This window comes from Mus caroli, unplaced genomic scaffold, assembly GCF_978045245.1.
Source record: "Mus caroli unplaced genomic scaffold, Mus_caroli_1 scaffold_1, whole genome shotgun sequence".
Lineage (NCBI taxonomy): Eukaryota > Metazoa > Chordata > Mammalia > Rodentia > Muridae > Mus > Mus caroli.
Genome location: NW_028227256.1, coordinates 153,478,698 through 153,493,346, shown reverse-complemented (window position 1 = coordinate 153,493,346; position 14,649 = coordinate 153,478,698). Strand labels below are relative to the sequence as shown.

Genomic DNA, 14,649 nt, shown 5'->3' with positions numbered 1-14,649 from the left:
AGAAAACAAACCAAGCACAGGTTTGTCATTACTTTGCATTGGTTCCTCCACTTCTTTTCTTTTCTTCCTTCTTTCCCTTTTTAAAATTTTAGATTTTTTTTTTTTTATTAGTTCAAACCTCTACATTTTAGCCAGGAGGTGGTGGCACACTCCTTTAATCCCACCACTCAGGAGATAGTGGATCTTTGAGCTCAAGACCAGCCTGGTCTATAGAACAAGTTCAACAAAACCAATCAACCAAAACAAATAAAAACCCAAACAAACAAAAAACCAACAGCAACAATGTGAAGCAAACCTGTACATTTTAATGAAGTACTATGTATTGTGTGTGTGGAACACATGTAACAGAACACACATGTTGTGTATTCAGTTCCTTCCGTCTTTATTTGAGTTCTCCAGGCTTGAACGTCAGATGACTTTTCCTGCTGAGCCATTTAGTGACCTCCAATATTTAGCAGTCTATCTTAGGATTCCTATTGCTGTGCAGAGACTCATGGCTACCCTCATAAAGGAAAGCATTTAACTGGAGCTGGCTTACAGGTTCAGGTTCAGTCCATCATCATCATGGTGTAAAGCATGGCGGAGCACAGACAGACATGGTGCTGGAGAGGGAACTGAGAAGTCTACATCTAGATTGGCAGGCGGCAGCAAGAGAGAGTGACAGCGGGCCTGGCCTGCCTTTAGTATCTGAGACCTCAAGCTTAACCACAGTGACACACTTCCTCTGACAAGGCCACACCTCCTAAAAGCATAACTCCCTAGGAGACTATGGGGCCTATTTTCATTCAGATCACTATATTATCTTAAGTGTTTCTCTTTTAAGTAATATTATTTTTAAAGGATTGAATAGAGGTATTGTTCTAAGGAAACTTATCTGTAGAGTTTTAAATGGCCATTTGAAAAAATAAGGCCTCTTATTTGAAGAAAGTTTGCAAAACAGTACAAATGGTGAAATACCATTTTTGTGCAAATATCACCACAAAACCACAACTTACACATAGATAAATGTTAGCAAAGATATAATTGTAAACAAACTACCAAAAATAACAATGGCTTTTTAATTGTTTTTCTCTGAGTAATCTCTCACTATCAACCCTTTTGCTTTTTTTTTGGCAATGTGTGTATACTATTCTTATAATCCCAGAACTCCTTTACCCCCTTTTAAGTGATGGTTTGGACTGGGGAGATGGGTCTATGAGAGAATGCTTGTCTGGCAGGGCAAAGCTCTGGAATCAATTACTAACACTGCAACAAAAGAAAAATAATAGTGTGGATTACTGTATTAACTAACACCGTGCTTTCTGTTATCAGAAGAGACTTGATGGAGCCTACATGGATGCAGCCCGACAGACTGAGCCCTCGAGTTCATAGTTCTCAGGCACAGCCCCTTGTTGGAACGACTGAAAATTTACTCTCCCATCTCCTGCATCTTGAGCATGTAGGAATTTTGCACAAGGACTATGAATCTGTTTTACCAGCCAAGAAGAGTCATAATACGGCTTCAGGACCGTTAACTTTCACACCTCAACCATATCCGACCTCACAAGCTCCTCATCCAGATGCCTTGTTGAAACCTAGTACCAGCCAATATAAGACTAAACTGGATCGTATTGAAGCCCTGAAAGCAACAGCGGCTTCTCTGTCCAGTAGGATTGAGAGTGAGGCTAAGAAACTAGCTGGGGCCAGCATTAACTATGGGTCAGTGTGGAACACCGAGTGTGATGTGAAGCTAGCACCTCAAGAGAATGGACCGTGGACTAAAGCTATCAGTCCGCCTATGAAAGAGGACATTGAAGATGGTTTCTCTGCCCGGATTCAGAAGATGCTGGGAACCTGTGTATCTCATGCAACTTTTGATGATGAGCTTCCTGGTGTAGGCAGCCTTAGTGAGTATAAAAAACTTCCTGAGATGATCAGGCCCCAGAGTGCCATATCAAGCTTGCGAATGAAATCCCCTAGTCCTAAGACAGGAGGGCTGCTGGCACAGCTGTGCAGGAGGCAGACGGATTCTTCCAGCTCTGACATACAAGCCTGCTCTCAAGGAAGAGCCAAAAGGTCTCTTTGTTCCAGCATAGACTCAGTCAGCGAAGGGCCTCTTCTTAGTGAAGGGAGTCTCTCTGAGGAAGAAGAACGCCGGGATGCACGGCCCCTTTTGAAGGTAGCGGAAATTTTAAAGGAAAAAGAATTCTGTGCTGGGGAGAGAAACTCTTATGAGCCCATCAAAGAGTTTCAGAAAGAAGCTGAGAAATTCTTGCCACTTTTTGGGCACATAGGTGGTACACAAAGCAAAGGACCATGGGAAGAACTGGCAAAGGGAAGTCCACACAGCGTCATTAATATTTTTACTAAGTCATATCAGTTATATGGAAAAGGTGAGAAAAAGCCTATACTATATTTAGATAATTATTTCATAATTTTCTTTTTATTGTTGTTTTTTTCTTTTTTAAATCCAGGATGTCTCATAATACTGCACTCTTGTAACCCAGCTTTCCTTTTCTAGGATGAAGTCCATCCCTCCAGGTATATCGCTTTCTGTTTTCTCTTTATTATAGGTGAATCCTACCAAATGTATAATAATATAACTTTAGAATTCCTAGGTTGTAGATTTTCACTCTATAAATGGAGCAAATTTTTGACAAATGAGTTGGTTTCATCTGTTATTATGCTCAATTGGGTATTATATTTCATTTTCTTAAAATTTACATGTATGCACTTAAAGATATTGTGATAATTGTGTGTTATTGTTCTCTTTTGTTTAGTTACTTTATTTATATCAGTGGTTGACATAAACTAGAGTCCTTTGAGATGAGGGGACCCCTCTTGAGGATTTACCTAGTCCACACTGGCCTGTGGGCGTGTCTGTGGGGCATCGTCTTGTTTTACTGGTTGAAATGAAAGCCTACTGTAGGAGGTACCACCCCTATGTAGGTAGGCCTAGGTTGTATTAAACAAAGTTAAACCCAGCTGAACTTGAGCCTGAGCCGTGGGCCAGCAGGAAGAGACTTCCTCTGTGGGTCTCGCCTCTGCTCCTTCTTGAGCTTGTCCCTCATTACTCTCAGTTGTGGATTGGGACCTGGAAGTGTAAGGTAAAGAAATGCTTTCCTCTCCAAGCTGTCTTTGGCTATGATATTTATCACAGCAACAGAAAGCAAACAAGGACAGTTGTCATTTTAGGTTGCTTTTGATTTTAATGCTCTTTCAGTTTCTTCTGTTGAAAGCAAAGTGCTTAAATCACTATTTTATTATTTTAATATTATCTTATTTCTGTGTATGGGTGGTTTGCCTATACATTTATTTGTCTTATGTGTGCCTGGTGCTAGCAGAGGCCAGAAGAGGGTGTTGAGTCCTCTTGGCCTGGAGTTAGAGAGATTGTGAGTGCCCTGTAGGGCATTCCTTTGGAAGAGGGCCACAGGTCTTAACTGCTGATCCATCACTCCATCTTGACATTCTGGTTTTTTAATAAGAAAATTGGTTTCATTATAAAATTCTTGTATTAGATCTTCATTAAAATTTTATACCTATATTGAAATATTTGGAGATGAAATATATGTGTTTGGTATTTACTTCAAAATAATCTGTAGGACCACAGTAGAAGAGAGGAATAGGTTGTTTCATTAAAAGTAGCTTGTTTTTTTAATTGGTTGTTGTTGAAGCTAGTAATGGATACATTATTTATTTTCATATTTTTCCTAAAAAGAAGTGAAGACAGCCAGACATAGTGCTGCAAGCCTTTAATCTCAGCACTTGGGAGGCAGAGGCAGGAGGATTTCAGAGTTTGAGGCCAGCCTGGTCTACAAAGCAAGTTCCAGGACAGCCAGGGCTACACAGAGAAGCCTTGTCTTGAAAAAAAAAAAAAAAACTATAAAAGCAAATGAAAGAATCCAGTGTTTATGTTAGTAACATGATGTTATAGAATGGCTTTGCTTATAGTTTAAATTTTATTTTGTATTTAACCATACCTCAATTATTATTTTTTTAATAGGGTTTGAAGACAGGGGAACATTGGTATCTCGGCCTTTGAATGCCACCACAACCCCACTCAGCAGCGTTTCCTATGAAGATGATTTTGTCTCCTCTCCAGGAAGTGGGACACTGACAGAAAGGAAGTCAATTCTTGAATCCCAGTAAGAATTTGATAGCAAATCTGTATACAGATAAGGGCTCCGGTCAGGATATAAGCCACATCTTAATTGTTGATACTTATAAAGGCTGTATAACGGGCCAGTCATGGGCTCTGGATCCAGACTGCCTGAGTTGACTTGATAGTTCAGTTGAGTTCATTGTTTGGTGAAAATTGTCATACCTGCTTACCTCACAGAGTTGTTAGAAATGAACATTCAGCGAATGTTTTCTGTTTTTTTGAGATATGGTCTCATGTAGCCAAGGATGACCTTAAACTCTTGATCCCCCTGCCTCCGATTCTCAAGTGTTCTGGGATTGCCTGTGTGTGCTGCCACACCTGGTGAGTGGAACATAGAATACTTAAAGTAGGACTTGGTATATAAGAAAGAGAATACAGATTATAAGTCAGTCTGTGAGTTCCCAACAGAGGATAGCATTGGGAAATGGTCTTAATATAAGAAATATAAAAAATTGTTTTTTGTGGTAGATTGAGGAAAATCAGGTAGACATTTAACTTTATGATCCTAAAAATACTTTTTTTTTAATCAAGAAAACATCTTGATTTTGGTATACAGTAAACTTCTAAGCTTTGAAATAATTGATTATACCAACTGATGATTATATTGGGCCCTTAATATGCAAGGCACTGAAAGGATGGGCTTTGCCTGTATAACTCACTTTTGTAGTAGCCTGATTTAGGAAGGAGTATTCTTAGAATACCAGGTTTAGACAGGAAATTGAAGAACAGAAGTTAAATTATACAAAATCACAAAACAAATTTGACTTTTCTAGAGTTTCTCCCCTATATTTTATTACCATGTAAGTTTATCATTCTCCATATTCAGTATTTTTTATACCTCTATGAAATTATTAAATAACCTTATAGACATTAGTTCTGCTATTTTTCTACTAGCTGGAATAGTATGAATATTCATAAAAGGATAGTAAGAAAAATATAGTTTCAATTTTGAGCCTAAAGAAAAGATTATATTTTTAAATTAAGGTCTTTTTAAGGATTTAATTAATGTCATCAACCAATATGATTTAATACATATTACTATTAGGTGAAAGTAGAATATATTAAAATTATTCTTCTGTATAAGATTATCAGAGGAAAAATAATTATGCTGTATGAAAGTATAAGCTCGAGTAGAAATTGAGGCCACAGTTTCCCATCGTCAACATTGTATTTTTTCTCATAAATGTCTGAAACATTTGGTTTTCCCATCTTTTTTTTTTTTTCCACTAGGGCTTGTGTAGCAAAGGTTAGCTTTGAACTTCTGACCCTCTTGTTTTCACCTCCTCAGTTTATGGTGTTCTATAGACCAAACTCAGGGCCCATGCGTGCCAGGCAGAGCCTGCCAACTGAGCTCCGTCTCCAGGCCTGAGACGTTTTATTTGCTTTCACTCCACAACTCATCTGAGTAGTAAACTGAGCCCTAGAGAACCTATTAAAATGGATAAATTTACAGTAGTTGTTGGACATATCTGCCACTAGTTAGTTTGAGTACCTTTGTTGTAAGTTTGGTTTGGTTTTGTTTTTTACTCGAGTAAGCTTCGCTTTGCCGTCTGATCTAGGTACTCCGAGCTCCTTTGAAACAGAATTCGTGATTTTCTTTTAATTTTTAATTTTTATTTTTTGTTAACTTGTATTTCTTTCTCCTTGGCAGAGTTGATGGTAGCAGCTTGGGCGTTCAGGAGGAGCATCTGAGCAGACAGTTTGCCTGTGACCTTGCCTCTGTGGACGCTACCTCCCAGCACTCCTCGGGAGCTCGCTCTGCCGGGTCCACTCGCTCCTCCTCAGCTTCTAAAGGGAAGAAGGGGAAGAAAGACAAGATGGACTGTGAGTGGAGTCCCACCTGATGGCTTCTTTCGTCTTCATAGTTGTGTGCTAGTGACCTAAAGTTACAGTTTGCTTCTTCAGTTAGGAGATGAATTTATTTATGATAATGTAATTAGCTTTTACATTTGTGAAATATCTTTAATATCTTTTGCTATATAACATCAACCTTTTTAGTATAAATCTTTCAATACAGATAAAATGCATAATTAAAAATTTAAGAATTACAGATACTCATTCAAGAACTATACAAATCAGGGCCAGCAAACTATGGAGATGGCTCAGTAGGGAAAAGCAATGGCTGCTCAATCCTGATGCCTGAGCTTGATGCCTGGAGCCCATACAAACGTGAAGGGGAGGACACATCGTCATCCCGTGACCTCTCTCTCTGTGTGAGCAGTGTGCAGTTGGCTCTCCCACACACAAATAAATAAAATACAGAATTTAAAAAGAAGTATACGTCATCCATAATCCATTTGTTCCGAGGCAGCTGCTATCACTGTTTTTGATGACTTTTTCAAATAGATACATGAAGCCATATCTTTATTTTAAAAAGAAATACAAATGATACTGCTCTGCAACTGCTTTAAAAAACCCAACTTGGTAATATATCATGTACATTTCTAAGCATCATCAAACATAGTTCTCAAGTGTCCTTCCCTGTAAAGCAGACTGGAGTTGATAGGGCGATCTGAAGAGCATGAGTGTTTAGTGGAAGTGATGTGTGCTCCATGGTACTTAGCATGGTAGTTGGACCTTTTGGCACTCAGTGCTTGATATACCTGCTGATGTATATAGTTCTACTATGTTAAATCACTCCGTGAGCACGTGTGTACGTCTGTGGGAGTCAGTGCACAACTGTGGTGGGCTTAGTTCTTCTTCCACCTTGAGACAGACTGTGTGTACGAGAAGTTCACTGGCCCATGAGCTTCTGAGATTCTTTTCTTCCATCTCACTGTTTAAGAGCTGGGATTGCAGATACGTGCTACTATGCTTGGTCTTATGTGGGGTTAGGGGATCCCAACTTTCTTGGTTGGGCAGCAAGCACTTTACCCACTAAGCAACCTCTCTAGTCCCATATTTATTCTATAGACCTATAAGTAGGGAGATACAGAGATCATGCAAAAGCTTCTTATGCTCACATAATGGTTTCAAGCTTGGGAGTGATTTTTTCATACACACACACACACACACACACATACATTTCCTAATTGAAAAAATAAACTGTGCTTATTGACTTGAAAAATATGAGGTGGAATAGGAATATGGGAAGAAACTAACTGGTCAGTATAGGAAATTATATTTAAAAAAATAAATTGGCTGTAATTTTTTAATGTAAAGATGATAGTGCTAACATTTTACAATTTTATTTTGGTAAAATAATGCACACATAGCTGGATGTGGTTAGGCACCCCTTTAATCTTCACACTGGGGAAGCAGATGCAATCTGATCTCTGTGAGTTTGAGGCCAGACTAGTCTATATGGTGAGTTACAGGGCAGCCAGGTCTATAAAGTAAAGGCCTTGTCTCAGAAAAATCAAAATAATAATAATAATGCCAACATGGGCTTGAGATACCATCTCATTGAAATCATTTTCATGTTCAGTGACATTAAGTCCACATTTGTATCATGGCAACTGCCACCACTACCATCTCCACTCTTCCTCCACAGCTAATGACAGCCACTGCTTCTGTAAGTGTGACTAGTCTCTACTTCACACAAGTAGGCTAACGCACTGTGGAATTACAGACATGTGCCATAATGCCTATTTTATTAAGTGGAGGCAGAAAAATGAACTGCTTTATTTTAGATATGAAAAATAAGTCTTAAATACAAATTAATTTAAAATAGTCTGATCTGTAATTTATTTTACTGAAAATTTTTTTTTTAGTAAGTCTAATGTTGGAAATTTGCTTACAAAAATTTCCTTTCCAGGGTTGGATTCACTCACTGGAAGTGCTCAGAACCCACTCATTGATGAGGAAAAAGTACAGTCAGACTCAGAACGTGGTTCCCATCCGAGCAGGAGGCTTGGGACTGGCAGCAAACTTGCTGTTGGAGACTCTGAGCAGACTCTGGATGCTGAGAGCACACTGGAAGACCTGTCTGGGCACTCTGTGAGGTAAAGCCCCGGATTCTTTATGCTGCTATTTGTATATAATGGAAGTTAAATAATCTATTGTCGTTCAGTGAATTTGGTAAATTTCAGCTTGGCAGTTCACGGTCATGTCTGAGCTGGAATAGGCTGTTGACTTTCTGAAGGGCACTGTAACTTAGTTCACAGCTGTATACTTTGTTTTGGTATGTGGACATTCCTCATTGCAATTGTTAAAACATTTCTAGTAATTATTTGCCTCAAGTACAGCCCTTTTTCTCTCCTGACGTCATTGTCACACTGTTCTTGGCTCAATCTTTTGAGGAGGTGAAAGGATAATTTCAGGAGGAGTCAGTTCTCTCCTTCCTCTCCATCTCTCTTGTATGGGCCATGCTGGTTCTGTTCTAACATTGACCATCAAGCTGCTGTCCCCTTGAGCTTCTAGTGGTTCTGCTGTCATTGCTGTTGATCTCACTACAGGAGTGCCGTGCCATTCCAGCAGTTTCCCCCTCCTGGTACCTCCCCCACAGTTTCTCATCCCATTCCGCCTCCCCCTTGCCACCAAGATGTTCCTCCTCCTACCCTGGGGCCTCAAGTCATTCGAGGATTAGACACATCTCCCACAGAGAGCAGACCAGGCCGTCCTCTGCTGTATATGTGCCAGGGGCCTTGGACTGGCTTGTGTATGATACCTGATTGGTTGTTCAGTCTCTGGGAGCTTACTGGGCTCTGGGTTAGTTAAGATTAATGGTCTTCCTAAGGGGTCTCTTCTCTTCAGCTTCTTCAATCCTTCCCTTAATTCAGCCATAAGGGTCCTTGACTTCAGTCCAGTGGTGTAAGTATCTGCGTCTGTCTCAGTCAGCTCCTGGTAGGGCCTCTCAGAGGATAGCCATGCTAGGCTTCTGTCTGTAAGCACATCATAGCATCAGCAGTAGTGTCAGGCCTTGCACCCATCCCCCTTTACACCGCCCCCCTCCCCATGAGATGGATCTCAAGTTGGGCTGGTCACTGGACCACCTTTCCTTCAGTCTCTTCTTTATTTTTGTCCCTAAAGTTCTTTTAGACAGGAACAATTCTGGATCAGAAATTTTAACTGTGGGTTGGTAACCCAGTCCCTCCACTTGAGGCCATGTCTATCTACTGGAGGTGGACTCTCCCCATTGTTGGGCATTTTGGCTAAGGTTATCTCCATTGAGTTCCGAGAGTCTCTCACCTCCCAGGTCTCTTATACTTTTTAGAGGGTCCCCTCATCTCCTAACCCCTGAGGCTGCATATTTCCATTCATACTCCTGGCCCTTTGGGCTTCTCTCCTGCACCCCACCCCATAACTGATATTGTTCCCCTTTTCCCCTTCCCCTCCCCTCTCTCCCTCAGGTCCCTTTCTCCCTCTGCCTCCCGTGATTATCTTCTTTCCCCTTATAAATGTGATTGAAGCATCCTTACTTGGGCCTTTCTGCTTGTTAAACTTAAGGTCTGTAGGTTGTATCCTAGATATTCTGTACTTTTTGGCTAATATCCACTTATCAGTGAGTCCTTTTGGGTCTGGGTTAACTCACTCAGGATGATATTTTCTAGTTCCATCTGTTTGCCTACAAAATTCATGATATCCTTGTTTTTAAAAGCTAAAAAGTATTCCATTGTGTAAATGAACCACATTTTCTGTATCCATTCTTCAGTTGAGGGACATCTGGGTTGTTTCTAGCTACTGGCTTATCAAAGGCAATCTACAGATTCAATACAATTCCCATCAAAATTTTAATACAATTCTTCAAAGACATGGAAAGAGCAATTCTCAACTTATATGTAAAAAACAAAAACCCATACAGAATAGCCAAAACAATTTTCAACAATAAAAGATCTGCTAGGGAAATCACCATCCCTGACCTCAAGCTGTACTACAAAGTAATAGTATTAAAAACTGCCTGGTATTGATACAGGGACAGACAGTTTGATCAATGGAATAGAGTTGAAGACCCAGAAAGAAACCCCCACACACCTATGGACACTTGATCATTGACAAAGAAGTCAAAACATATACTAGAAAAAAGAAAGCTTCTTCAAAAAGTGGTGCTGGTCTAACTGGTGGTCTGTTTGTAGAAGAATAAAAATAGATCTGTATTTATCACCTTGCACATAGCTCAAGTCTAAGTGGATCAAGGACCTCAACATAAAACCAAATAATACAGTGAGTCTAATAGAGGAGAAAGTGGGAAAGAGCCTTGAATGCATTGGCACAGGGGAAATTTTCCTGAACAGAACACCAAGGCTCTAAGATCAACCTCATGAAACTGAAAATAAGAGAATGTAGGAAGAGCCTCAGACTCATTTGTGGGAGACTGTACCTTGCCAGGAAACTTGGTAAGATGGAGCAGATCTTAGTCCCCGGAATCTTGGGGTTCACACCTGACAACAATAGGTGGCCTCCTGCCCCTGCCGGATTCCTGGCCTAGAGCATGTGCCACACTTCCCACATAAGGAAACCTGAGTTCTCCATGCTAATGAGGTACCTAGAGGCCCTCAGGGTTTAGCCAATAAGCTCCAGCTCCCAGACATTTCTCCCTGAAAAGGGTATTGAATCTCTGATCCACCCTGAGAAGTTGGTTTGCATCCATTTTTCATGATGAACAACCAATAAACAGTTTGAAACCAAAGACCATCTCTTTCATCTACCACCACGGGGACCATGGAGAAGACCTTCTCCTATAGAGCCACAGTCTAAATCTCAGGAGGTCTCTCTGTGCTTTCACACAACTGCCTGCCAAGCTGATAAGCTAAGCTGCAACTCTCAGCCCACTCTTCAGCCTGCACTCTAGCAGCAAGTAGATGTCCGGGGGTCAGGAAATACCAGCTTCAGCTTTCCCATATCTCAGAGTGCATTTTCCCACCCCTGGAGTGGTGTCTCGGTGAGTCCTTGAAGCCCAGCACCCACAGTTTTGTCTCCCCCAATGGCTATGCCCAGCGGCATGGCAGAACACCTGCCCACACTCATTGGCACACTGGGAAATTTCCTGAACAGAATACCAATGGCTTAGGCTCTAAGGTTAACTGAAAGAACCTAGTGGGGGAACCCCCACTCAATTCCTGATTCAGCGTGCACCCAAAGAATCACGAGAAGACCATCTTGATATAAATACACGAGGTAGTTGAATGGCAAAGCTCCGGGTTGAAATGGATGTCAACCACGAGGCTTGAAAGCTGGGGGTTTTTATAGAAAAGGGTCTGGGGCTGGGGGAGGAATTGGCGTGGTTTCACATGACATATTCATTTAAACATCAGCAGGGAGGAATTGGCGTGGTTTCACATGATTGGTCCATTTAAACATCAGCAGACTGTACATGCAGATCAAGGTAACAGCAGAGTATCTGGTTAACATTTAACTTAGGTCAGAAGGGCAGGAGATAAGGAGGCGCTGGGCCAGTCCAAACATTCTTGTAAGTCTTCCCTATCTTTATGGCTAGTTGGTTCCTGGGATGACTTTACAGCCTTTGTTCTTTGCTCTAAGCCCAAAAGGCCCTCCTAACTAGCAAGCCGCATGAGTCATGGACCTTGACTTTTAATTTTCTTTCATAACAATTGATAAAGGGGACTTCGTGAAAACCTCCTGTAAGGCAAAAGACACAGTCAATAGCACAAATTGGCAACCTACAGACTAGGAAAAGACCTTTACTAACCCTATATCTGACAGAGGACTAATATCTAAAATATATTTAGTGTTGGGGCCGGCCAGCGGCTCACATGTCCGGGTTCGAGCCTGGAAGGCATCTTGGAATCTGGAAGAAAAGAGGGAGCCTAGGCAGGTTGAGAAATAATGGAACCAAGACAACTAGTCTGCTCAAGGTTCAAAGTTTTAATGGCGGACACGCTTTATAAAAGAGGGGGGAAAGTCCATTCCTGCCAATTCATCCTTGGAGCCTGGAACCAGCTGCAGGTGATGACGTGCAGGATAGGGCGTAGTCTCCAGAATAGGCCTCCAGAATAGCTCCGGGGCCTCTCAGCAGGTAGCAGTATCTTGAAGGGGAACAGAGGCAGTGGCAGAACAGTAGAGTGGTCTAGGGAGGAAGGCTCCACCCTAGATAATCTCCTTAGTGGCAGCAAGGTCAAGTTCTGGTTTAGCCTGCTTCAGGCTTATGGGAGGCTACAATTTAGAACTCAAGAATTTAACCTCCAAAAAAACAAATGACCTAATTAAAAAAATGGGGTATAGAGCTAAACAGAGAATTCACAAGAGAAGAATCTCGAATGGCCAAGAAGCACTTAAATATTCAAAGTCCTTAGTCATCAAGGAAATGCAAATCAAAATGACTGCGAGATTTCACTTTATACCAGTCAAAATGGCTAAGATCCAAAACTCTAGGGACAGCACATGCTGGCAAGGATGTGGAGAAAGAGGAACACTCCTCCATTGCTGGTGGGATTGCAAACTGGTACAACCACTCTGGAAATCAATTGGGGTTCCTCAGACAATTGGAAATGGTTCTACCTGAAGACCCAGCTATACCACTCTTAGGCATATACCCAAAAGATGCCCCACCATACCACAAGGACACATACATTTTTGTTTTCTTAAAGATGTGAGCTATGACATTGACTTCAGGATATCAGGCTTGTAAGGAATGTAATTTTTACCTATTTTGCTCTCTTGTCATACACATTTAGCCTATTGCTTACAATAAGCTTTAATCAATTGCTTTCTGTACAATTACTGCTCATCTGTCCACATGAAATCTCTGTTTTAGTCAAGTCCAGGACCTGTGAGTTGTGTCAGGAGGTAAAAGATGTTGCTGTCAAGCCTATCTGAGTTCAGTCTATTGCCTACATTTGAACTTAAATTTTAATTACCTTGCTACTGAATTCAGGATTCATAAAAGTTTAACTTTCTGCAAAAGATTCTCTGATTTAATTTATCAAAATCTATAAAGTTATGTTTTTAGAAAATGAAATCTAAGTAAGCTTAATAAATTCTCCATAGTGGACTCTGTCTCGCTCTTAATAAATTCTCCATAGTGGGGTCTGTGTCTCGCTCTTCATCTGTGCAGCGTCACAATGGATAAAGTAATTTGAACCTTGTAAAGGAGGAATATAATTAAAAAAAAAACTTTTTAAATGTATTTCAGAACACTGAGAACTTAACTTTTTGAAATGGTAGTCTAGGTGAATCGTCTCTGCAAAGCAAATATAAATTCATCTTGTAAAACCATACAGTGAGTTATAGAGTCCTTTATTTTGTTTGATGTGGTAGAATTCAAAATGAGAACTCATTTTAGGAACTATAAATCAAGTTGACTATAGTCTCCTACACTTCCCATGGCTCAGTGTTGGTCAACTGTCCTTATAAAATATTAGGGGGAAAATGGTAGAAATAAATGACTTCCTTCTTTAAAGTGCTACTGTTCTGAGTAATTACGAAGGATTCGGGCTCATCTTCCATGTGGCTCAGCTCGTGAGCAGTATTTGAGTCTAATTAAACCTTTGTTTATTTAATAATGGGTTCCAATTGAAGGGTAATAATGGTGCTGATTTGTATATGCTAAGAAACACTTTATAAAATGCTTCCTTTAAGGGAAAGGTAAAAATAATGATGATGATGATGATGATGATGGAAAAGATTGTATGCTGAAGTTATGTAGCAAAGAACTACTGTGAGAAATGCTTTATTCCTGAAATTATGGGATGGCAAAAGACTGAAATGATGGGGATGGTAAAAAACAAAACAAAAAACAAATAGTTTTACTGTAGTGCCTCAAACTCTAATGTTCACAGCCACACCGGGTAGCAAGTTAAGATGAGAAAGTTAGGCTGGAGAGATAGCTCAGTGCATAAGGGCACTCAGGGCTCTTCCAGAGGACCCGGTGTGATTCTTAGCACCCATATTGTTACTCTCAACTCCCTGTAACTCCAGTTCTAGGGAATCCAGTCCTCTGTTTTGGTCACCTTAGGCTCCTGCACCAGGTCCTACAGAACCATACACTCAGATACACACACATACACATAAAATATATATATGTTTTAATGTACAGAAAAGGCATTAACCATGTATATGTGTAAATAGTGTGGTTTCAGGGATCTATTGGAGGTACTAAGAACACATCCCCACTGTGTGTGGAGGGGCTACTGTTACATTCTCTAAGTCATCTGGTAGAGATCTCGTTAAGCCAGTAAATACTTTTTCAACACTATTTTTATTCAGATATTCAAGGTAGGCCCAATTTTTGCCTTTGAAATCTATCACATTTTTTTCAGAAGCTAAAAGAAAACTTATTTTAGTTTATTAAAAATGTCTTAATTGCACCAGGTGTGGTGTCTCATACCTTTGATCTCACTGCTTGGGAGACAGAGGCAGGTGGATCTCTGTGAGTTCCAGTTCACCCTGGTCTACAAATTGAGTTACAGGACAGCCAAGGCTATACTCGAAAAAACAAAAAACAACAAGAAAAGTGTTAACTGTGCTAAATACTTTGTAGATAATCTCTTAATTTAGCCATCAAATAGAGATCCAATATAAGTAAATATGAATGAGATGTGTCTTGTGGTGTGTTAAATGCCTTAAGAGTTGTTACAATCAGTTATATGAAGTTACTTAAAAGCTCAGAC

General features: G+C 40.4%; 1 protein-coding gene across 6 annotated transcripts in view; it reads left to right on the top strand.

The window, feature by feature from the left end:
- Nucleotides 1-14,649, top strand: part of Cep350 (centrosomal protein 350) — a 131,706-nt gene that overhangs the window by 42,953 nt on the left and 74,104 nt on the right. For all 6 annotated transcript variants that reach the window (XM_021177416.2, XM_085842124.1, XM_029481954.2 and 3 more), the window contains exons 12-15: nucleotides 1,312-2,372; nucleotides 3,983-4,124; nucleotides 5,793-5,965; nucleotides 7,899-8,085. In XM_021177416.2, coding sequence (XP_021033075.1) covers nucleotides 1,312-2,372; nucleotides 3,983-4,124; nucleotides 5,793-5,965; nucleotides 7,899-8,085 — 1,563 coding nt within the window. The remainder of the gene's footprint in view (nucleotides 1-1,311; nucleotides 2,373-3,982; nucleotides 4,125-5,792; nucleotides 5,966-7,898; nucleotides 8,086-14,649) is intronic.